Source organism: Phalacrocorax carbo, chromosome 9, assembly GCF_963921805.1.
Source record: "Phalacrocorax carbo chromosome 9, bPhaCar2.1, whole genome shotgun sequence".
Lineage (NCBI taxonomy): Eukaryota > Metazoa > Chordata > Aves > Suliformes > Phalacrocoracidae > Phalacrocorax > Phalacrocorax carbo.
The window spans coordinates 24,550,002-24,572,435 of record NC_087521.1 but is presented as its reverse complement, the minus strand read 5'-3'; the positions used below and the strand labels follow the sequence as shown (position 1 = coordinate 24,572,435).

The window sequence follows — 22,434 nt, the reverse complement described above, 5'->3', positions numbered from 1 at the left end:
CCATGGCAGCCAACTGGCACAAAGTTTGGCAATGACAAAGTTTGGGGATTTGATGAGCAGAAGAGGCACTGGCAGGCCATATCCATAGTCTGCCCTTACAGGTAACCGCAGGAGGCAAGTACAATTCATCTGCTTTAAGGATCTGCTGTAGGTTCTCATGCTTACTTATTGTGTGCGTTTGTGTGGGGCTGGCAATGGGCCAGGGGGGAGACAGGGGCACAGCAGACCCTCGCTCTGCCCCAGGCCTGGGAGGAGGCTGCTTTGCCAGCGATGGCTGGTGCAACCGGGCTGAAGTGAAGACCTGGAGGGGCAATACAGTTGTACAGTTGTGCGCAGGTATCCTCCAGCATCTGTGTGCATCCTCCACCCACCCAGAGGCTTTCACTTGGGCCATCCCCAAATCAGATTTGCTTCAAAATCAGGGAGGTCTTAAGAATACCCACTGTTTCCTTCTGTTTCCAAATGTGCCTGGCATTCCTTTATTAAAAGAACTAGCAGCTCTCAAAATACTTATGCTGATAGTGCCCCTGTGAGTCAGTCAGAGTTAGTGCACTCTGTCTGCAGGTACATGGGCATGGGCTCGTTCTGCCCGTAGCAGGCAGGCTTCTTGTTTCCTTGTATCAGGCAGTTACAGGCTGAAACTGCTCTGAATATGTTATGTTGACAATAATTTCACAGTCTGAGGGGGCAGCTGAAGCTGTCAGTGGGACTTTTTAACAGTGTGCACCTGTTCCAGCTCCGCAGCGCTGTTACCAACCCAAGCAGCGACCACTCTCCTCTCCCCTTCTGCTGCTGGAGGAAGCTGGCTCACCGGCTTTGCATGCACCAAGGAGTTTCCCGGAGCTGGAGCTGCGATCCGCCGTTAGCGTGGTGCTGAGAAAAGACACCCTTCCTGTTTGTAGATGAGATCCAGTTGCAAACTGTGTCCTGACTTCATTTATTCTGTCTGGGGCAGTCTCTGAAATCCTCCTTTTCCTTTGGTGCCCCAGCACAGCCCGTACAGCCAGTGCTGTCATGCCTGCTGGGGAGAAGAGCTATTCTTTTGTCGGGTGTCCTTAATGTTCATGCTCAGAAAGCAATGAAACAGTTGAATTCTTTCTTTATTAATCAAAAGGGCCATGTAAGCCCTTTTTGTTACTTAAGTAGATATGTGTGGAGGCAGCAGAGGCTGTGAAGGTGCAGGAGGTGGTGGCTGAGCTGAACGGACAGGCTCTGCCTGGGTCCTATGTGAGTGAACCCAGCAGTTAATTCATGGATTTAAATGTTTACATGACCAGCTGCTGTCTATGATTAAAGGCAGCAAATTAAGTCATGCCAAAGGAGATTAGCATCTGCAATAAAGTCCCTTGATTTTATACGGAAGATGCTAATATGGACTACTGAGGTCTCCTGCCCTCACTCCTGCTGGTGACCAGGACACGTGTTGTGCTGGGGGGCCGGTGTCTGCCTGCGGGATCTCCCACGTGTTCCTTCTCGTGTGCCTGGTGGCAGGGTGTCAAGCGCTCGCAGCTGCGAGGCAGCCCGCTGTGACTTTGGGAACGTGGGGCCGTGCAGCCATTTAAGTGCACAAGGCAGGAGCGGGTGGTTTGTTTTGAGCTGGATGCTGGCAGGCTTTCTGCACAGTAGGCACAGAATAACAATAACCAAGTGTCATCATTGCTTTGGATCATCTGCCAGGCAGACTGGATGCATAAGGGACCTGGGTGCTCCCTGGCTCTGGCAAGGATGTCCCCTGCTCAGGCACGAGAGGTCTGGCATTGCCCACAGCAGGGTGGCAAAAAGACTGCACTTTGCACAGTATGGTTTGCAGAGGAGCCGACACCGGTTGCTTCTTTGTGCCTCTGGGAAATCTCCTTCTTGCAGCCAGCGAGGAGCCCTGGCGCTGCTGCCAGGGTACCTTCAGGCAGCCTTGTCCCTGCAGAGCCCTGAAAGGAGCCGGGCCCCCTCAGGAGCACCAAGCGCGGTGGCAGTGGCAGAGCTGCCATGGGCATGAGAAGATGCAGCAGGGAGGGAAGGGGCTTTGAAAGGAAGGGAGGGTGAAATGTCAGCCTGGAGTCATGTCACGCTTCAGTGCCGCACGGCACCGTGGCTTTCTTTCAGCCGTTAACCCCCCCGCAGCTGCAAGGCAGCCGAGGATGGGAAACATGGTCCAGGCTGCAAAATGATGAGGGGGTCTGATCTGCCTTGGTAGGGCCCAGGGAATTTCTCAGGCTGGTGGTAATGCGAGATTTTTTTTGTGTGTGTGATCTCCCGGGGATGCCACTCATCTCTGTGTTAAGGGAGATTTCTCTTTCTGAAATGACTGCCTGTCTGCGTGAGCCTGGTACTTGCCCTCTGTGCCGCCTATGCGACGTTTCTGATGGGGACACCGTGCTTTGGGGCTTTGGCGCGTTCCCTGAGAAGGTCCGGGGATCCTTCTCCCGTGCCAGAGCAGCCCCATGCTCTCAGTCCTTGGTTTGCCGCTGGTTTTCCCCATCTGCTCCCCAGTGCTGTCTCTGGCTGGAGCTGCTCCAAGTGCTTTCTAAACTTTGTAGCCACAAGTGCCATTCACAAAACGAAAATAAGCTGGGCCCCCAGTTCTGCCAGCATGCCGGGGCTGGGGTTTGTCGTCAGACAGAGCATCTTTCCATGTTACTGCCCGGCTCTGCCACCCACTTTCCACGTGGCTGTGGGCATGTTACTGTCTCCTGCTTGTCCTTTAGCAGTTCCTAATTTACAGAGCGGTGTTAGCACCTTTATTTGTGTAAAACACCTGGATGGTGATGGGTGCTAAGGGAGGGCCCAAGTATAGTTGAAACCTGGGTAAGCAGGCTGCAAGCAAAACCACTGCGAGATAAATAGACGTGCCTGGGAATTTTATTGTGAGTTGTCTGACAATGCCTGCCTATAATGTAATTTTCCTTGTTCTGTCTCAGCAATAAAAACTTCACAGTGTCTGATATAACTCCATTTAGCTTTAATGTTCTCTGAACTATGCCATTAGAAAAGTGTGGTTTATTTAATTGGGACTGAATCCTAAATGTCTGCTTGTTTTTTGAAATGGTAGACAAAAATTAATAGAAGGCAAGGAGAGGATGCGAGGTTCAGAAGCATTACTGCTTGCTTGCATGTTCCACATTGCTCTGAAGCATCCTCGGTGCCTGGGCTGTGACGGTTAGGTGAAGTAAAATCAACATCACTTCTCCTCTAGGTTTTGAAACTTAGTCTTTGGCAGACTTTCTGCAGATCAGGAATAACTCTCGGAGCTGAGGTAGGAGAGGATGTCATTAAAAGGCAGAACTTAATTGAGTAGAAAGAGATTGAAAACTGGTGGCAGGACCAAGGTCTCATATCTTCTCAGATCCCTGGAGGAATCAAGGAGAAATTTTTTATCACAATGTCTTTGTTCCTTTTCGAGATCCAACCCAAAACCTCTAAGAGAGCAGTCACCTGTCATCCCCAGTTAGGCTCTCCTCTTCATGGGTTCCAAAGCATTCCTGCTGTTATTAAGAAATATTCCTATTTTAAGTCTTATTTTGCCTCTGTGTCATTATCAGGAGTTCTCAGTGTGCCCTATTACAGAGTTCTATTGGTTTTGTTCCTCCAAATATGTAGGAAAGGACTACCAAGAGCGGTGCTTTTCAGCATCTGTGCTGGACCACATCCCATGCAACCAGATAGAGCCAACAAGGACTCATTCGGCAACTTGGTCTTAGACACTGGCAGTGCCATCGTGGCTTGATATAGAGCAGCAGATGTTCCCCAGCAGCTGTGAGTTGAGGCCTCTGTTCTTCATTTTTTGTTGTCAGATTAATGAGGATCATTGGCAGTATTTGTGGTCTTTGGATTTTCTTTCTCACATCAGCGCTGTTGCTTTGCTGATTGTCTTTGGGTTCTGGGCCAGGGCAGTGAATGGGCCTAGTTTGATTTGTTTTGTTTCCTGCTTTGGATTTGAGGCTGTCACCAGGTCAAGCATCATTCTTAGCAATAGATAACTGGGGGATTTATCCCCTGTGTGTAGCATATTGCTTCAAGGATGCTCTGGCATGAGAGACTGCAGCATTCCTCTCTCTTTTCTTAGTCCGTTAATGATAGAGCTGGACTGTGAATCTCCTTACAGACTTGGAGATTGAACCACAAGCCCTGCAGGCTCCAGTGAGAGGTTTCTGGGAGAGTCTCAAACAGAATTGGGCTTCTCTGGTGGATTTGTGGTTTGGGCGTGCATGATGTGGGGCTGGCGGGATGGGAGGGGGGCTGCTGCTATGTAGGAACAGTAAGCTCTGAGAAGTGCATTGGTCCCATCCCAGACACCAGTAATTATCCAGCGCTGATCTGTTTGAAATGGAGGAGCAGGCGAGGGCTGAAAGGGAAATGCTTTCAGTGGTGCTTCAGTACTGCTGCCTGCACAGAGGCAGCAGAGGAATAGCTCTTGTCATGGTTCCCCCAGTGGGAGAGGGGCTGGGTACATGGGTAGCTGGCACTTGCCTCCCATGAGAGATGCAGAAGAGCCTCAACAGGAGCCTCCCGGGACACTGCAGTCCCAGAGCCATCCTGGCAGCAGATAGGGCTGTGCTTTCCAGGGTGGAACTCATCAGAGATCCACGCTACAGTGGTCTCAAATGCTCTGAAGGGCCACAGTGGTTTGCAGAGCAGCAAAAGCACCAGCTTACCTAGGAAGCATCGGATGGGTCACACACCACTCCACAGCCCTTGATTCCCTAGGACTTCTGCTTCTTAAAGACATATCTTTGAGAAGAGTCTCTGGGTCTCAGAGGTGCAATATTCAACAAACCCTGTGCATAGGGAAGATAAGGTGCTTCCTCCAAGCACTCGGGAACTACAATGCATCAGATACGTAATTTAGAGCCTCCCACTCTTAATTAGGCTGGTAATTCCACCACTGGGCAGCTCTTTCTTTTGGCAGCATAACTGTGGCTGTGGATGAAACAGAAAGCGGCGTGCAATGTAATTCTACCCAGGTGACCATTTGACATCGCAGCATAGATGTACTGTTGTTTTCTTTTTGAATTACAAATTAGTCATATAAGTGATGAGTTAAACAAGCTAACTTCCAGTCTCACCTCTGCTGCTGTAAACCTGGAGCAACTCCAAGCTAGTTGGGGCCAAAGAGAATAAGAAATTTTGCATTTTGAAATAACTCAGCTTCTCATTCTGTTGAGGTTCAGCCTCTGCAGAAGTGAACTAGAAAAACGACCAAGATGGTATTTCTCAACAGCTTTATTATAAATATAATGGCATCTTTTTGGTGACTTCTGAGCTGTCTTTTAGCAGCATTCATTGATATAATTATGTGGCACCTCAGCCATATGTCTGAGGATGAAGAGTGAACCGTCTCCAAGCTACCAAGCGCTATGAAAACCTAGCAAGTGGAAAAGCCAGATGTCCAGAGAGTAATGTCCATAATACACAGAGTACATGTTTGATAAAGCCAGACAGGGAGAGAAAATTGAGAGTGATGATACATGCCCCAAAACACACCATATTGCTTTTTGCCTTTATGGACAATTTCTGCTCCTTAGGATGTAACCAGATTAACCTTGCTATTGTTGTCCATCAGGGTGCTGAGTCAGCCGTGTTCCCATGGCTGTGAAAATGTCAGCTCTAGGGAACGGGAAGGGCATGGGTTTCTGCAGTGATGGAGGTCCTCAGAGTAGCTGAGTTAAAGTGCTGGGGTGCAGCTGTGGTAATTCTTACCCACAGTTTCCAAATGCATCTATTTTGGGCATGAGGAATCTCCTCCATCTGTGTAATTTCAGCTACTACCTTAACACTGACTTCCTGAGATTTCCCCCGTCCTCCTGCCCTCCTGCCCTTCTTCCAATCTCCCATCTCTGGTTCCCCCTCCCTTGCATTTCATCTCAACTGGTTTCCTGCTGAGTAAAATGCACATCCTCCTCTTTCTTCCCATTCCCTCCCTTCTCTCCCACTCTTGGCAGTTTTCCAGTCCAGCAACCTTGACCTTATCTCCAATTCCTTCCATTTCCTCCCCTTTGGCTAACACTATCGGTGAACTCTGCCCATTTTCCTTTCCTCCATCCTCCAAAGGCTGGCCACGCATCCTGCTGGATATGCTGTAATTTCTTTCCTTGCTGACTACAGTCCCCTCTTTTCTGGTCTCCTTTATGTATGCCTCCATGCAGGAAGCTGATAGGGTTTGGCTGAAGGCTGAAGCCTTTTTTTTGTGAACCACACTGCAATCAGTGGAAATGAAGCACCTACCCCCCCTTTATAAAACTTTGACTCTTTATGTTCCTGGAAAGAGCCTTTTCTAAGGGTGCAACTGCACAAAAAGCACTAAGTGTAATGATAACTATTAAGCCACCCTTAGCAGTGTGGGCATTTTTACTTGTTGCATCCTACAGTTGCAAAGAGCAGAGATGTTGGTGAGATGCTTGCTTGCTCCCCCACTTTCTTCATGTGCATGTTTGGCCTTTTGTAGTAACAGTCTCACATGGTGGGGAGGTCCCTGTGGCTTGGGGCATGGCGGGCCTGCAGCATGGTCTTTTGGTGCCCTCCCCATTGGTGACATCCGTTTCAGTTGGCTGGGGGTTTTGGCTTCCAAGCTAAGGATCAAGGGTCATGACTTAGAAATGAAGTCACCTGTTACTGAGACTCCGATAGCAAGTTTTGGGTCTACCTCTCTAGTTGCATCCCTCATTCTTTAACATTATTTTCCTCTTCTTGAGTCAAATACTCTACCTAAGTTCAGGTGGAGCTCAGTTGATTGCCCTCGCTGAATTTCAGCCACTTGTCTGAGAAGGAAGGTGACCTTTTGAGCGCTTTTTCTCTGATACAATATATATATCTGGTGCATTACTGTGCTTACAAGATCACTTCTATCATGTCAGTAAGGTGATTGATTAAGTATGATCAAGCTCTTTAAAAACATTTCTTTCTAATTTTTCTGGTTGCATTTGTATTCTGTAATAATTTTGAGAGTGATTACAATCATGGAAATACTTCGTAGCTCATTAGTGACTTCAGTTCTGTGAGAAGCTGCCGCCGCCTGTCATACAGACCTTGTGATCTACTCTGGTTTGGTCAGAAAACTGTATTTAAAATGTTGTCAGCAGCAGGATCCAGCAGAATTCCTTTTACTTTGTCAGATTACTCTCAACTCGGAAAAAATATTGGATGTTAGACCTTTGCTTGGTATTTCCTCTGTTACTTCTAAAGAGGGCTATGGGGGAAGATCCATATCAAGTGTGGTTTGTGGCCACAGACTCCTGAATATTCTGCTTTCCGTTGTCATGATCTTGGTCATTTGTGGAAAGAAGGCAGGTTTCCTGCTGAAGCCAGAGGAATTATACATGTATTGGTTTGTCTGACCTCTGTGGGAGACTGATTCTGGAAGGACTCTGTTGCATTTACCAGCCCTGTGAGAAATTTGTAACCCATTTTGCAGTCTTAAGTCTCAGCTGTAGACTGGCTGGACCCAGTCCCTGGTGCTCCCTCCCCAGCCTCTGCCTTTTCTGTGTGAAGTTATGGACAGGGTGCCTGAGGGCATGTCCCCAGCTGGCCACAGCTCCAGCAAGCTGTAACCCTCTGCCAGCAGGTCCAGAACCATACCCAGCCTGTGAGTGTCTCTTGGTCTCTGTGCTTCAGCAGTCTGTTAAATCTCTTTGGAGAATTATTGTCGAGTTATGAAGTCTAGTTTTCCTTTTTCCTGAGATGCCTCCCTCTCAGAAGGAAGTTCTTGTATCACCAGCAACTCAGTTCGTGCAGGTCGCTATTATGGGTAAATGGCTGTTGGTCATGACATGGGTTAAGCACAGACCGGTGGCCTAGGCATGAAAGGCTTTAATGCTATTTTTGTCTGTAGCGTAATGGATTGGCCCATCTTTTTCTTTTAAAGTATGCACGTGAATACTTTTAGTAGTAAAAAGGCCCCCACAAGCTAAAACATTTGGAAGAGTGAGAGGTGGTGAAGTGCCCCTCTGTTAGTCCGCCTTTCTGTCACAACTAGCTTGCTGGCCTTGGCTTAGAAGGCAAGGCGATGAGATGGAGCATAAAACATGCTGTGTTTTTAAACATGGAAAAGATGAGAATGGAGTGCCTCGTGTGTTGAATGTCAAAGCATTCCTGTGATGGTGCTACATGCCACTCTGCCATCCTAATTTGCTTTCAGAGGCCCCCAGTATGATGATTCTTTGTGTTTCCTAAAGGATGTGAGGACTAAATACGAGTTTGGTCAATGGTGTCATTGTTGATTTCTCCCACTGCTACAAAGCAATGCACAAATGTTAGGGACAGGCAGGGTGCATCTCACTGAATAAAGATATTGTGTCTCTCATAATCCAAGTCAGACGCCTTTAAAAAAGGAAAGCCCTATGAAAAGTGCTTACAAGGCTGTTTGGACAGTAGAAATCTTTTGTAAAGTGTAATTTCAACATCCTTCCCAATGGGATCCTTCATGCAGGAGAACTGGCCAGCACTTTGGAAGCAAACCCAGCCAACATTAGGTATGGACATCTGCTTGTTTTAAGGTTGCCTTCACAATTTTCTCTGTAGCTGAAGATTGGTACTTGATGTATATGTGAAAATGTTGCCAGAAAAACAATGAAGTCATGCCAACTGTTTCTTTCACAAATGCAGCTTCTTAGAAGTGACCGCTTTATGCTGGAAAATCATCTTGTTTGCATTGCTCCCTTGGCTAGAAGGATGAGAACTGTTTGATCTTGTCCTTGTACAAAGCTATCCTAAGTGAGCAAAAAACTTTTCTTGGATCAATTTGGCTTTAAATGGGGGTGATCTCCTGCCTGAGCAGATCGAGACTGACTGACAGCAGGCTTAAATGGCATTAAATCAAGGCACTTGTGAGGAAGGGGTAGTGGTGTCTTTTGTCTTTGCAGGTGGCTGAAGGGGATTGAATTTGAAAGAAGATAGTGCTCAAATTTTCTGGATATTTTCTTCCTCCTTGCTTAAGTCACCCAAAGGGGATTAAAGTGTATCTTCTCTTATTTCAACAGGGACCAGCTCGCATGACATCTGATCTTGCATCTTCTCCTGCAGGCGGATACGTCCCTGTTGGTCAGAAACCGGAGGCTGTTGTGCATGCTATGAAGGTAAGGATGCCGCTGACGGCCGTGCAGCACGGTGCAGTACAGGGCGGTGTGGTGCAACAAACACCGAAGTGGCAGAACTAGATGCTCGTTCTTCTTGTGGAAACACAACAACTAGAAATACAAAGTTAGTCCTCAGGCAGATTATCAGTAACCAGCACCTGTATCATGACGAATAATCATTACTTCAAATAGTTGCAGAGTTAAGCAAGATCATGCGTGACTATTTTTTTCGGTGGGAAACCTCCAATAAAAGCTGCTGAAGGTGGTGGTTACGCTTTCTGTTCATTAGTCCTGCATAAACTGGGTCTCTGGGATGAAAGCAGTGACAGAAACGCTGTTTTTAAAAGGGACACAAACCTGCAGTTCCTATGTGTGTTTTGTTATTGAAAGTCCTGCAGCATCTTTCAAAGGAGAAAGACTTTATTTTATGTAAATACACGTCAAACCATGGCATCATACCCATGTAGATGTGCATCATCAGCGGAGATTGAAGTCAGGACCATCGGCAATAAAAACCATGGGACACGGCTAGCTGAGTTAAAGGAGAAAACTTGCACCATGATTTCACAGCAGTTCTCAAGTCCTAGTGACAATTCGTTAGCAGGAAAAATGTAATACCCTGGTGTTACATGTTTAACTAGTTAAGCAAGTTACTTCTGAGTGTCTAAGGGACACAGAAGCACAAATCCTTTCCAAGGTGCCATAGGGATGGCAGGAAAGTCTCTAACTAAATTAGGCTCTGGTTGGAATGTACCGATTTATAGATTTGGAATTTTTGAAGCTGAAAAATTTTGTACAGGGTTAGAAAGCTTTCGTTAAATCAAAGGAGGATTCCTGGATGGCTACTCTGGAGATCATATTCCCATGGTTATAGCTGGAAAAAAGGTCCAGCAGTGGCATCAGCGCTAGCTTGGACCATCCTAGCCTAGGAGGCTGGTGTGTACAAAGCTCTTTGCTTTGTACCTCTCCACATCTGACAGCTAAATAAATGGCACAGACGTTGCTCGTAGCTTTGATTTACAAGTTCCCTAAATTTTCTAGTTTTTAGTGTTTTCATCTTACTTTTTTGTGCCTGTCCAGGGTCTTTTGGCTCCAGGACAGATGTAGCAGGTGCTGGTGGTAAAACCAACAAGTGTTGGGAGAAGCAGTAGTGCAGCTGGCAAGGGTGTTTGTTCCGCTGGGCAGTTGCAAGATTGTGGGAGGATATTGAGTGTCAGTGTTTCTCGGGTAGTTCGTCTTCTATGCATTTATGATGTGTGAGGAATTATGAAAGGAAAGACAAGTTTGGTTTGATTTGGATCAAATTTGAATTTAAATATAAAAGATCCTTCAAGCTGAAGAACTTTATTTTTCAGCTTACTTGAGGCTTTATAAACCCAGATTGTATAACTCTCATTGGATCTTAAGAGAAGGCTGTCCAGCACTGTCAAAGGTTAAAAAATACCTTTAGTACAGTTTTTACGAGTTCTGAAAGGAGCCCTGACCACACGAGTGGCAGTTCACTTGCCTACATATATTTGTCCTGTGTTTTCCAGACAAGTTTCTTCTTTGCTTGTTGTGAATGGTTCTGTGCTATCAGAAAGTTGCTGTGCTCCATCCTGTACTATGCTGCCTTGTGCTTGTGGGTGGCATTTCTCCTGTATACGTATGCATATGGATCCGCTAAGCTGACGCCTTGCAGAATGTTGCAGACTCATGTGATACCTTTGTTTTTCTGACACTTTGTACTACTTTTCACCAGTTTTCACTTGCATTTAACCATCCGAGCCCTCATGCAGCCCAGACTACCGCTGCTGGCTTTCTTTTTCCAAACTGTGGGGTTCGTACCTTTCTGCTCCTGCTCTTCATTGCGTTTGGTGAGGAGGTGGTGAAGGACAACATTAAGCAGAGTTGATAATGTTTTTAAATTACAAGATCAAATAGTTATAAATTGATTATGAACACATTCTGGGGGGAAATTAGGTTCCTGTTTGCTTCAGGGGTTATGGGACAGAATTTCTTAGTAAGGGCAGGAAATGTAAATGATTTTAAGATATAGTTTGATAAGCTTATGGAAAGGATTGAAAATTGATGAGGAAGATTCTTGGAAACTGGAAATTAAGTTTGGGAGGTCTGGCGCAATGATGAATATAAAGGAGTTGAAAGGAAGTTGGATGACGGGTTGTTTGCACATATCATCATCATCATCGTCATCATCATCATCATCATTAATCCTCTACTTCAGAGCTTTGTTGATCACTAGGAAGGGCTGGAAGAAATTCCTCTCTGCAGTTTCGTAATTTGGCTGGTGGGGCATGTTTTTCAGTCTTCAAGACCCTGGAAAGTGCCATGGCTGGGGTCAGGAAGCAGGCGGCATGTCAGTCACACCTCACGGGGCATAGATGATCTCATGTGATGTGTCCTGCTCACACACTTAGGGTTGAAAATATTCTCACATTTGAAGCAAGGAGGAAATTCTCCTGTAGGTCAATGTGGCAAGGAGGGGCGAGAAATCATTTATTTTTCCATCCTGTGGCCCATTTGAAGGATCAGCTGGAAACAGAGAAGGCTGAGGAAACTGGCCATGGTCTCAGTGTCTCCTCCTGCCTTCTTGTGGCACAGTGAAATTGTGGCTGTTGGTTTCCAGCCACGGATCTTAAACTTGGTAGAAGATAACGTTTTTGGCCATGGCATGCTGTGGCATATGGAGTAGGTCATATTTGCACCCTGCAGGACTGGGCAGCTTTTCCAGTGCCAGCCCCTGCACGTGGGAAAGTCAATGCTGCTACCAGCTTAGATCCTCACTGCCTGTGATGCAGCTCATGGCCTCCTCTTGAGGAGAAGAGAGTAGCTTACAAACAAGACTTTGTGCTTTGGCTACACCACATCAGATATTAGAAAAAGCCCTTCCTGGTTGTGTAAAGAAATCCTTGTGGCTGTAGCAGGCCAGCTTCTTACCACAAAGAAAGGCAAGGACAGTTGGAAGTCAGCTTTGCTTGTCTTGCAGGCTGCTTGAATGCAAGTCTGTCCAGAAGCAGTGTGGCCGCAAGGATGTGGCTCTGTGCCCAAGCAAAGGTCACTGAGGGGCTGTGCGCTCTGCTTGGCTCTGCAGGGCTTCTGGGTTGCCTCCGACTGCACCCATCTATATAATGTCCCCTAGGCTTTTTCCTTGGCTTTTTCTGGCAGCTGAATGCTAGCTATGTGGCTGAAGTGTTTCCTGCCATTCAGCATAAGTCCTTCCTTGAGTGCGTTTAGGGATTTTCTTTATTTTTGCTTCTGAAATAGTTTTTATTTATTTGCTCCTACTAAATAAGGAGCAAGATGGCAGGTTTGCACTCCTAACATCTGTTTTTGCGAACAAGAACAAAAGGTACATATGCTACAGCTCAGTGTCTCGCTGAACATCAAAGCACTTTTCATAGGAATTTAGCAAACCTGCTAAAGACGTGGGGAGGTGAGGAGGAGACAAATGTACAGGAACAACATTTAGCCTATAATCCAACTCCCCCTGCAGCAGCAGCCTGGACCTCTCCTGGTGCGCAGAGCATCGAGCAGGTGATCAGTCACTCCCACTGATGTTGGGTAAGGCAGGATTTGGCTCTGCCAAAACTAGGGAAAAGTCCTAGCAGGACATATAGACTGTTCCATTGCCGAAGCAGGATGCCATGCTCCCAGCTGCTGCAGACCATTCCAGTCGACTTCTAAATCATCAAAATCAGTGAGGCTTGCATACTTCAGAAAGCATCTCTCAATCTCAGAGTGCTTCCATTTCTGTAAAACGCTTACCTCAACTTTCAGCTCCCCTTCCAAAGCTTTGCTGCAGTCATCCTGACTCTTTGGTGGGTTTTTTGTTTGTTTGTTTGTTTTTCAAATTATGCATTGCGTGGTCATGTGGGGCCACTACAGCAAGTCAGCAGGGAGGTGGATGTGATGGACTGGGTGACTTGGAGGTGACACTGCCTTGGTCACAGACATCAGTGCAGTTACAAAGGAGAACTAAATACATTGTAGGTGTTCCTCACCATTTACGTATGGGCAGGGAAAAAGCCAGATGAGCCAGTGTGCTCATCGAGAGTGAGATTGTCTTCAGCAAATGGCATCCCCGGGCAGAAGAGCAGCATTACCCGGTCCAGCCCCATTCCCCTGCACAGGGAGTTGCCCCGTGCCCAAGCAGAGCAGGCTGACCTCGCCGGCTGGTGTTTTACCCAGGGAGATCATGTTGTGCTGGTGCATCTGCAAAGGGCCAAGTGCTGTCGGTGCGGCGTGATGGAGAGCAAAAAGGAGGGGACGGTGCGAGCCACTTCCAGCCTGGGGTACACTTGTCTGTTTTCTGTAGGCTCCTGGGCTGGCATGTGGCAGAAATCATGAGAGGATATACCCCAGTTTCTTAGATCCATACTGAATCCACAGTCCTTGAACTTCAGCTGACCCATGGACAATTTGTGTGAAGGCACATCTGTAGGTGTAATGGGGGGAATATTAACCTGGTCCTTCTAAACAGCTGAGGCGGCGCCTGGCAGGATCTGGGAACGGCTGGGGCTGGGTCAGCACTAAGAGGCCTTCCTGTCTTTCTTCAGGAGGTGATTTCACTCCACAGAGTGTATCTATTTCCAGCATGCCTTTTCAGGATTGGCTGTTGAGTTTCATCCCCCAAATCCTTTCTTCCCATACCCAAGATGCTAACACATCTTCACGAAGTGCCTACCGAGACGTGGGGTAGGCCTGGGGAGCAGGCTGGTTTCCAGGGTAAATGGGTCCTAAGTCATTCAGAAATTAAATACAACCATAACTTCCATCTGATCAGCTTTCAGCTTCAGCTCTGCCTAGTTTATACCATTAAAAGACATTTCCACTGAAAGAAATGGGCTGCGCCACCCTTCTGCACCTCCTGGACTAGGGCATGTGGTTTTAGTTTAAGCACAAGTTGTAGAAAAACAGTTTATTTTTGTCCTGCTGAGACTCTTGTGCCTGCAAGATTGATGGCTGGTGGAAGCAGAGGCTGGAGCTGATGTGATCTTTAACTAATCTAAACTATGGTTGTCCTTGACACTTGCCCTGTGGACACAGCCGGTGCTTAGCTGCCAGCCAGGCAGCCCCAGCACTCCGCACAGGGATGTGATCCGGCAGGCTGCTGCCTTTGTAGCCGAGAGTCGGAGGCACACTGGCTCCAGAGGAGTGAGTTTGACATGCAAGTCCAGCTGGATCAATAATTAATTCCCTCCTTTTTAGCAAAAAATAGATGCTGTCTTTGTCAGCATGCTTTTGCATCCCTCTTGCCCTTCCTTTCCTCTTAGAAAGGACGTGGATAATTCTTATTTGTGCAAAGATTGGTCCCAGCTATGTTGGTTAAACTAGCTGGTGCATTTTAGAAGTAGGTTAAGGGCCCTAGGAGAATGACCTATTTCTGTTCATAACACAGTCCGAGTACAGCAGGATTGCTGTGCTAAGGCAGACAGGGGGGATAATCTACCCTGGTATCCTGTTTTGTGGAGCAGCCAGTGCTGTATGCCTCAGCAAAGGGTGAAACCCATCCTTGCACCGCATCTAGCTCTGTACTTCCCCAGGAGGTCTAAGAATATTTATGCACACAAATAACACCTGCTGTACAGCTTTATATGCGTGTGGATGTATCGTGGTGAATAAGATCACGTGCTTTTTGTTGGCATTGGGTGATTCCAGTTTTGACCCTGCACACTGAGCTGACCGCCTTGCTCATCAGTGGCAAAGCCCTGGTGAGGTATAAGCCTGGTCAGCAGCAGTAAAATCTCAAGGCAGTTCTGCACTGTGATATGCCTGTCTTGTGCAACGTGTTCTGTGGGTCAGTGAGTTTCCAGCGGGAAATGAAGCCTGCCTTTAGCCCCAGGCAGCCGGGCACTGCCTCCCTGGAGGTGCTCCGCAGGGGTGGCTGGGATGGTGCGTACCCCAGGCGGGACATGGGGGCTGGGACTGGCTCCCAACTGCTGCAGAGGTGCGAGGTGTGGGCAGCACGTGGTGGGACACGGCAACCACATAGACATTCTGCGTCTTACCAGCCGTGTGTGGCCTGGGGATCAGCGCTTGGGGAACATGTCTCCAAGTGCTATTTAAAAGAAAGATGTTAAAAATCACACTTTTTCTATTTTCAAACACAGGCGACCTGGAATCCGAGAAAATAAGTCACAGGCAGGATGTTTCCGCTATTTTTTGCAGTGTCCTGAGCTGCTTTCAACAGCTCATTTATGTCTTCCCAAGGCAAATCTGCAAGTGTGGCCCAGCCACTAGGCTGAGTGGCGTCCAGGGAGCCCACAAACACAAACACTGGATGTGTCAGGCCTGGGGTGTCGGTGCTGGAGCTGTAACCTCTCTGTCTTTGCAAGGAAACGTGGTTCTGCCCCAGATCCAGAAGTGCCTGCTGGAGATGCCCTCCGAGAGGCGGAGCAGAGCCTCCTTGGAGAGTCTCAAATCCTTCCCCCCGTCTCTTTCAGGCTGTTCCTATGCTTTTGAAGCCACATCTCCATTTTTTGCAGTGCTTTCCTCCCATTAACATCAGGGGAAAAGCCCTGTAGTCATGAGCAGGAGGGAATGGAAAGCTGATGCCTCTCTCCTCCAGAGGCTCCTGCCGGCAGGGTGCTGCAGGCATGTACCTGGGCCCGCCGCCTGTGGCCAGGCATGAGAGGAAAGACAGCAAAACAGAGCTGCTTGTAGAGGCGCTGACAGGCCTGGCGCCAGCACCTTGTGGGTATGGCCTGTATTCATCGGTGTTTGTACAAGCTGAACTCATTGAGCAGCCAGTAAATGTCAACCCTGTAGCTGTGGCTGCAGTCCTGGGTGTGGGGGTGTGTGCAGGGCTGTGCCAGCCTCGGCCAAGGGCCACCTATTCCCCTACCTGTACGGGGCATGCGCTGTGGGTGGAAACGGTGCTGGTGGAGATTAAAGTAAAGCTCAGGGACCTGAGCTGATTATCTCCATCTTCAGAGGGTGTCTGTGGCACAAGGAGAGGGTGACCCAGATTCACCACGACACTCAGCACTTGGTGGCGACGGTGCCTTCAGAGGACTGCAGTCAGCATGCAGGGTCCTGGGAGGCTATACTGGCTTTTTCCCTGCCCTGCTCCCATCCCCATCGCAGCCTAGCTGCATCCAGCTCAAAGAGGGAGTGGGTGAGAGCTGGGAACCAAATCGGGATCTCTGAGTCCCAGAGCTTTGTGCTAACAGTCTGTCTCTTGCTCACTGTCATCGCGGGCCTCCAAGGGGTTCCCTTGAGAAACTAAATGGGTTAAAAACAATTTTCAGCCAAAAGGTGAGTTAAATTGGCTGTGTCTGTGTAAGATCTGAAAGTTCATGGCTGATTGGAGGCCGCACTTAAGCCGCACAGTGGGTAATACTGTGCTTTTCAGTGGTACAAACCTCAGTTTGCCTCTTCCCGTGATGGCTAAAACTCTGTTAGTCCTAAAAGCTGCTGAGCTGGGCTGACCACAGTTGCCCCGTGACTTGGATTAGTAGAAGGGAGTGGAGAAATTCCACTCCTGCGAAAGAGGGGAACGGAGGGAGCACAGGTTGCTGGGGATTGCCTTGGGGGAGCTGCCTGGAAGGTGAGGCCACCAGCAGCCTTCCTGGAAGAGATGTGTTTGTGGGCACAGGCAACCAGCTGCCAATTGTCACGTGGTCCCCCAGGCCTGTGGGGCAGCCACACCATGCAGGTGCTGGGACAGAGGCATGCCGTCACCGGGGAAGGGGCAGGATGGAGGCGCCCAGCTTGGGGTCGTGCTTGTCCTTGCAGTGCTCTGGCTCTCAAGGCTTTGCGGTTCCTGCCAATTTAAATGCTGGTTAATGAGGTTGTTAGGGACACTTAATTATTTGAGGAGCATAATGCTTTTGTAATATTGTTTTTTGTAGGTCCTTGAGGTCCATGAAAATTTGGACAGGCAAATGCAAGACAACTATGAAGAAGACCTGAGTGAAAAGGAGAAGGCGATTGTTCGTGAAATGTGCAATGTAATAACTTCTCTCAGCAACTCTAGGGGTTTCTTCCGTGGTCTTTTGTTAGAAGTACAGTGGAGCAGGGGTTTGCTGGGTACAAGCCCTGTTTGATGCAAGATCCACAGGCACAAGAGAAGAGTGGAGGCTCTGCTGGCCACTGCTTTGGGTATCAGTAACCCCAGTGCCTTGTTCACTGCACAGAGCAGCCTTTGCTCAGCAGATACATCCCGCTCTGCTGCCTCCAAGGGCGCAGAGCAGCTAGTCTCACTGACCGAGAGCTGCGCAAAGGGCTGTCCCTGGCTTGGAGGGTCCTGTTAACAGCTGACTCCAACTGTGTCCTTAGGGACTCAGTTTGGGCTGAGCAGCAACTAACTGGTTGCTATTTTTTAAGCTGTACAGCTTGAATGGGTTTCAGCCTAAACCATAAGATAACATCAGAGAGAGAATATTCGTGTCCGAAGCCATTGAACGGCATCATGGTGTGTGGGGTGCTTTTAGCACTGCCAGTGTGTTGGGCAACCACAGTTAACTGAGCTTGCCACATCCTGTACGACGAGTGTTCGTACCAAACCTCTGCTCTGTGGTGTCTGCTGCTGTGGCACTGCCTTCAGCTTCAAAGCACCTTGGTCACACTTTACCTTTGAACAAAGAATCCGGGATGTCTGCTAGAGCGTGGCTCAAGCTGCCTGTTGCCTGCAGTCAGGGATGTGCCGTTCGACAGTACCAGCAGGGCCCACAGCAGGGAGGAGGATGCTTATGGAGCCTTCTCTTTTAGAAGTCCATGTTGGCATTGTTCAGTGCCTCACAGCACCAGAGAGGAGCTTAACCCTCCATTTAAGTTCTGAAAACCACCTCAACCCTAAAAAGAGGCTGTAAAGAACACAAGTGCATCTTGCAGAGCTAAATCACTGCAAGCATCCTTGGCAAGGGCTGAGACACTTCGCTTTGGTTACTGGGTCCTTATAAGCAAAGCCAAGAGCAGAGTGAACAAGGGCCTGCTTTTTAGGATATTTTGTCTGCTTAATGCCACATTCCCTTGTAGCTGTGCAGGGGGAAAAGGTAGAATGCCGTAACTTCATCCTCCCAAATCGACTCATTTCTGTTCGTGTATCATCAGCTGGTTTTTCTTTAGATGCTCATTTTATGTAGACTCAAGGCAAGCTATGAAGTGCTTTGCAGTTTCTTCTTTTTTTAAAAATAGCCTCCCTTACCCCAGCGGCCCTAGAGTGATAAAATGTATGTTTTTAGCTAGTCATAAAAATATATATATATATATATATAATTGTAATCATTATCTTTTTCATTATCTTTTCTGTTCATGGTAACATCATTTCTGTAAGCATGGCAGGGTTGACCTACCATTGAACTTAACTTCTGAACCTCGTGTATTTGTTTTATACTACTACCCCAGGCAAAAATGGTTCTAATTTCAAGAGACTAATTAGAAAAATGCATCAATGGCTTTTTTCCCCCTTGGAAACTGGTGCACGGTTGCCATCCAGTGGCTCTACTGAGAATTACAGCCCAGCTCTAGGAAATAGCTTTTTTGATTTTCAGGCTGCAATTATGAAAATACTGGAACTCGTCAAAGGCTTTGGTTTTGTTTTTTTGTTTGTTTGTTTGTTTGTTTAATTCCTATCTTTCTCTCCCCCACCCTTTATTGTTTCTTACAGGTTGTCTGGCGAAAGCTGGGTGATGCTGCGAGCTCCAAACCCTCCATCAGGCAACATCTTTCAGGAAACCAGTTCAAGGGTCCCTTGTAGAAACACCGTCCTGGAGGCTGGAAGTGATGGATTCTGTGAAGACTGAAGAGGCAGAGCTCAGCGTTTCTGGCTGCCTGGTCTTTGGGAGTTGGGGTTGAGGTGGTTTTTTTTCAGGGTTTCCTTTTTCCTTTCATTTTCTTTTTCCCTTTTTTTGGCTTTTTTTTTTTTTTTTTTTTTTTTTTTTGTAATAATAGTGTAAATATGGCAGCTAAAGGCCTGATTTTCAGGCTGTGGTGCTCTGGAACTACTGTTCAATGGGTAACCATCCAATAATGTCAGACCTGCATCATTTGTATTGTAGTTCAAACCTGCTTTGTCGTAATGGTCTGTTTGTAGAATTAACTAATTTGAGAGAATTTCTAAGAGGAACAAGAACCCTTAACCTGCGGAGAGGTTTGTATCACTCCGCTCCACCTGCTTGTCAGTGATTCATAGCTGGGTTAGTGGCTCCAGGCAGCACCTTCCAAGGAGAGAGCAATTTGAAGTCATTGGTTCACTGCCTGCCAAGGTCCTGAGCTGCTAACAATTTTTTTGAGGTCCTCATGTTGAAGAAAGACACACAACTGGTTTCAGAAGGCGCTGTGTACAATATTGCGTGGTCAGCTAAAACCACTGGTACCACTCTGTAGCGCGTACGGTGGTACTCGTCCCACAAGCGTACAGAAAGGCTTGCGACTCCGTATCAGCTGTTAATGAACTGTTTCCATGAACAAATGACACAAGACTTCTGCAGTCATAATGTGAATGAACTGACGTCACTTAGCCACACACCAGTATTCCCTACAAATATGGCAACACTTTTCATGTAAAGCTTTTACTACAAAACAATTCAGCAGAAACTGCCGTGCTAACAGTGCTTATGGCTTTCACAGGATCTTCGAGAGCAGCTCATCTTTCACTTTAGGAAGATTTGGGTATTTTTTTTTAAATGTTCTTGCTGGATCCCTCACCTATACTGGTTCCTGTGTAAGGTAACCAAACAACCTTGCAGAGCTGAATAAAAACTCCAGAAACACAGGCTGTTGGGTGAGACTACTTCCTGCCATTCAAGCTTTATTTTTATTAATAAACCAAAACAAGTGGGTTTTCCCTTCTTCTAATGGTTGTATATAAAACAGTGGGACTTATATTTTGCTATTGTGGAGTAGCTGCTTGTGTAGTTGTAAGAACTTGACCCCCTTCTTTTCCAAGTTGTCACAGCAGCTGTCCCTGCATTTTATTAGATGTTCTTTCCCAATAGTCCAAGGAAGCAGGGCTTGGTTATTAAAATAATTGGTGTAAAATAATTTTAAAGACAGGCACGTGGAAAGATCAAAGCCTCCTCTTCAAAAGTTAAATTGATTTTAGTGATTATTTCAAAGAGTTAATGACCTCAAACACCATCACTTTCTTTTTTTCCTCCATGAGAATCAGTCACAGCTCCAGACAGCTGAATTAGCTGGGCAGGTTCTTCCTCTTAAATGAATTTGTTCTACCAGTTGAGTTCTGGACTTGGAGTATTGTATTAACATGTAGCATCGATACAGTACTAAGGAGCCCATGCTGCAAGTTATGAAAGGTAACTGGTCCCATGGCATACAATAATCTACCTGCCTGGGTAAAGAATTTGGAGTGTCAGCGCTGACATCTGTAACCAGTGAAAGAACGGAGAAGGAATGCAACCAAAATACGTAGCAACCAGTAAGAGTAAGCACCACTTCATTATTCATTGTAGAAATAAAAATGTGTACAGATGAGTAGGCTATTTGGAAAAAAAAAAACACAACCAAACCAAACGCCAAGACCCACCCCCAAACCACAAACGCCCACTTTCGCTCACACACTCGCCAGTAGTTTTCTTCCTACTGCTCGGTCAGCAAACCCTGAGCTAGCTAAGTCTAAGCCTACATCTAGTGTGCCTGGGAAGTCCATTCTAGACCCTGTGTCCTTTAAAACACAGCATCTTTGGAGGATTCTGGATTTCATCCTCTTTGCTTTTTGTTTTGACCTCCACTTTCTAGTCACCATTAATTACTTGTCTTCCTCCTGTACAATTTATACCTTGAGATTTTTGTACGAGGGAAGGTGGTGTAAAGCAAAGGCATCTTTCTTAACACCTAATGTCCAACAGAGGGTTACTTCACTCTATCTGCTTGAAAGCCCATTTTAATTTTGGTGGCATCTAATCACTGGATTAAGCAGAGAATTTAAGCATATTGGGAACAAGGTTAATTTACGTCAGTGAATTTTAACGAAAGCAATGCAAATGTTGCCAGCACTTGAAGAGCGTTAATTGCGTCGATGACGTGCTTGCTATTTTAGGCGTATATTAGACTAGCAGGTCCTCTCAGCAAGACAAGAGCTATACTAATCAGATTACTAGTCTCACCAGCTATGTAATGCGCCTTCAAATATCCCCTGCTATCAAATCTTTCTCAAAATCTATTCAATGACTTCCAGCAAAGCTCTTTCTGTTCCACCTGCAGATCTCACCTACAAGGGAAATAGTGGTGTAATCCAGGTCCATCAGTGCTGCAAGTCCTGAAGAGCCAGTTTACAGGGTAGCCAGTAGTTCAGCTGAAGAGTCTCGACACTCTTAGGGTATAGCCCATTTCTTTAAGGTTCTATTTGGCAGCATAAATCTTCCACGTAAGAAAGATGTGCATTTTTGATTTTGAGAAGAACACGACAGTGCTGTACATTGGGGTGTTATTTTGGGGGGTTTTTCGGCTTGCCACTCTTCATGCTTAGCTCCATTTGAGCTATACAGTGTCTTCCTGGGGTAAAATGACGCTCAATGACTTTACAGGATGACTTGGGTGCTGAGTTTTCAGTTGTCTAAAAAGATGTTTTATGTGCATATTTACATTCACTTAGCTGTGTGCATCCCTTGAAATAGCGGCCATTAAATCGATACATTTGGGGCAGTAGCGCAAGTTAATTTCCTCAAGATTGAAGCCCTGGGTTCTGCAATCCTCTGGCAAAGAAAGCACCCACTGTTTACAAATGGACTTTGCTTGCTTAAGGAGAGTAAAATCACATCCTTGTCTGTTGTTGGAGTGACTGAAGCGAATGGCATTTCCATAAAAGTTTCTGAAATGCTGCGGTGTAACCAGCTTCAGTTGGCTCTTTGCACCTTGATAAGACTGCTGAGCACAACCTTGTTTGAGAATGGCACATTTTTATCCAAATATTAGATATTAAAGAAATCAGTGTTAAAGTGACCTTTTATCTTTTTAGAAACTGTGGGGGAAGAGTACTACTGATCTTTTTCAAAGTGCATGACTGTAAAGTGATAAAATTGTATATTTTTCATAATGTGGGGAAAGTCTATTTGTGCTGCTTTAGAAATCAGTTTAAAGTTTGATTTCTGTTAAACCTGTGGTCTTACAGCCCTGCTATATTTTCTGTATATGATTTACAAAGAACTGGAAAAGTTGGCACCTGCTGTTGTGTATATAGCAAAATTCTTTAGACCTTAGCACGCGTTTTTACCTATTATTGAACCACTCTGGCTTTTTTGGGGAGGGAAAGTAATAGTACAGATTTTTTTGATAATGTGTGTAAAACATTCATTTGAAATATTTTAGTAAAAATGAAGTAAGAGATTGATTGTGACAGTGTATACTTCTAGTTGAATAAAATAAAATACATTCTTTTTAAATAAACTGATGAATAAGATTTGGGAGA

At 46.5% G+C, this 22,434-nt stretch overlaps 1 protein-coding gene across 2 annotated transcripts in view; it reads left to right on the top strand.

Moving 5' to 3' along the window:
• Positions 1-22,412, top strand: part of CCDC85C (coiled-coil domain containing 85C) — a 118,959-nt gene extending 96,547 nt beyond the window's left edge. Inside the window, exons 4-6 of one of the 2 annotated variants that reach the window (XM_064460740.1) lie at positions 8,970-9,065; positions 16,919-17,017; positions 18,676-22,412. In XM_064460740.1, the coding sequence (XP_064316810.1) occupies positions 8,970-9,065; positions 16,919-17,017; positions 18,676-18,765 (285 nt within the window). In that variant the 3' untranslated portion in view covers positions 18,766-22,412. The remainder of the gene's footprint in view (positions 1-8,969; positions 9,066-16,918; positions 17,018-18,675) is intronic. The other variant, XM_064460741.1, reaches the window with a different exon arrangement.
• The last annotated feature ends 22 nt before the right edge of the window (positions 22,413-22,434 follow it).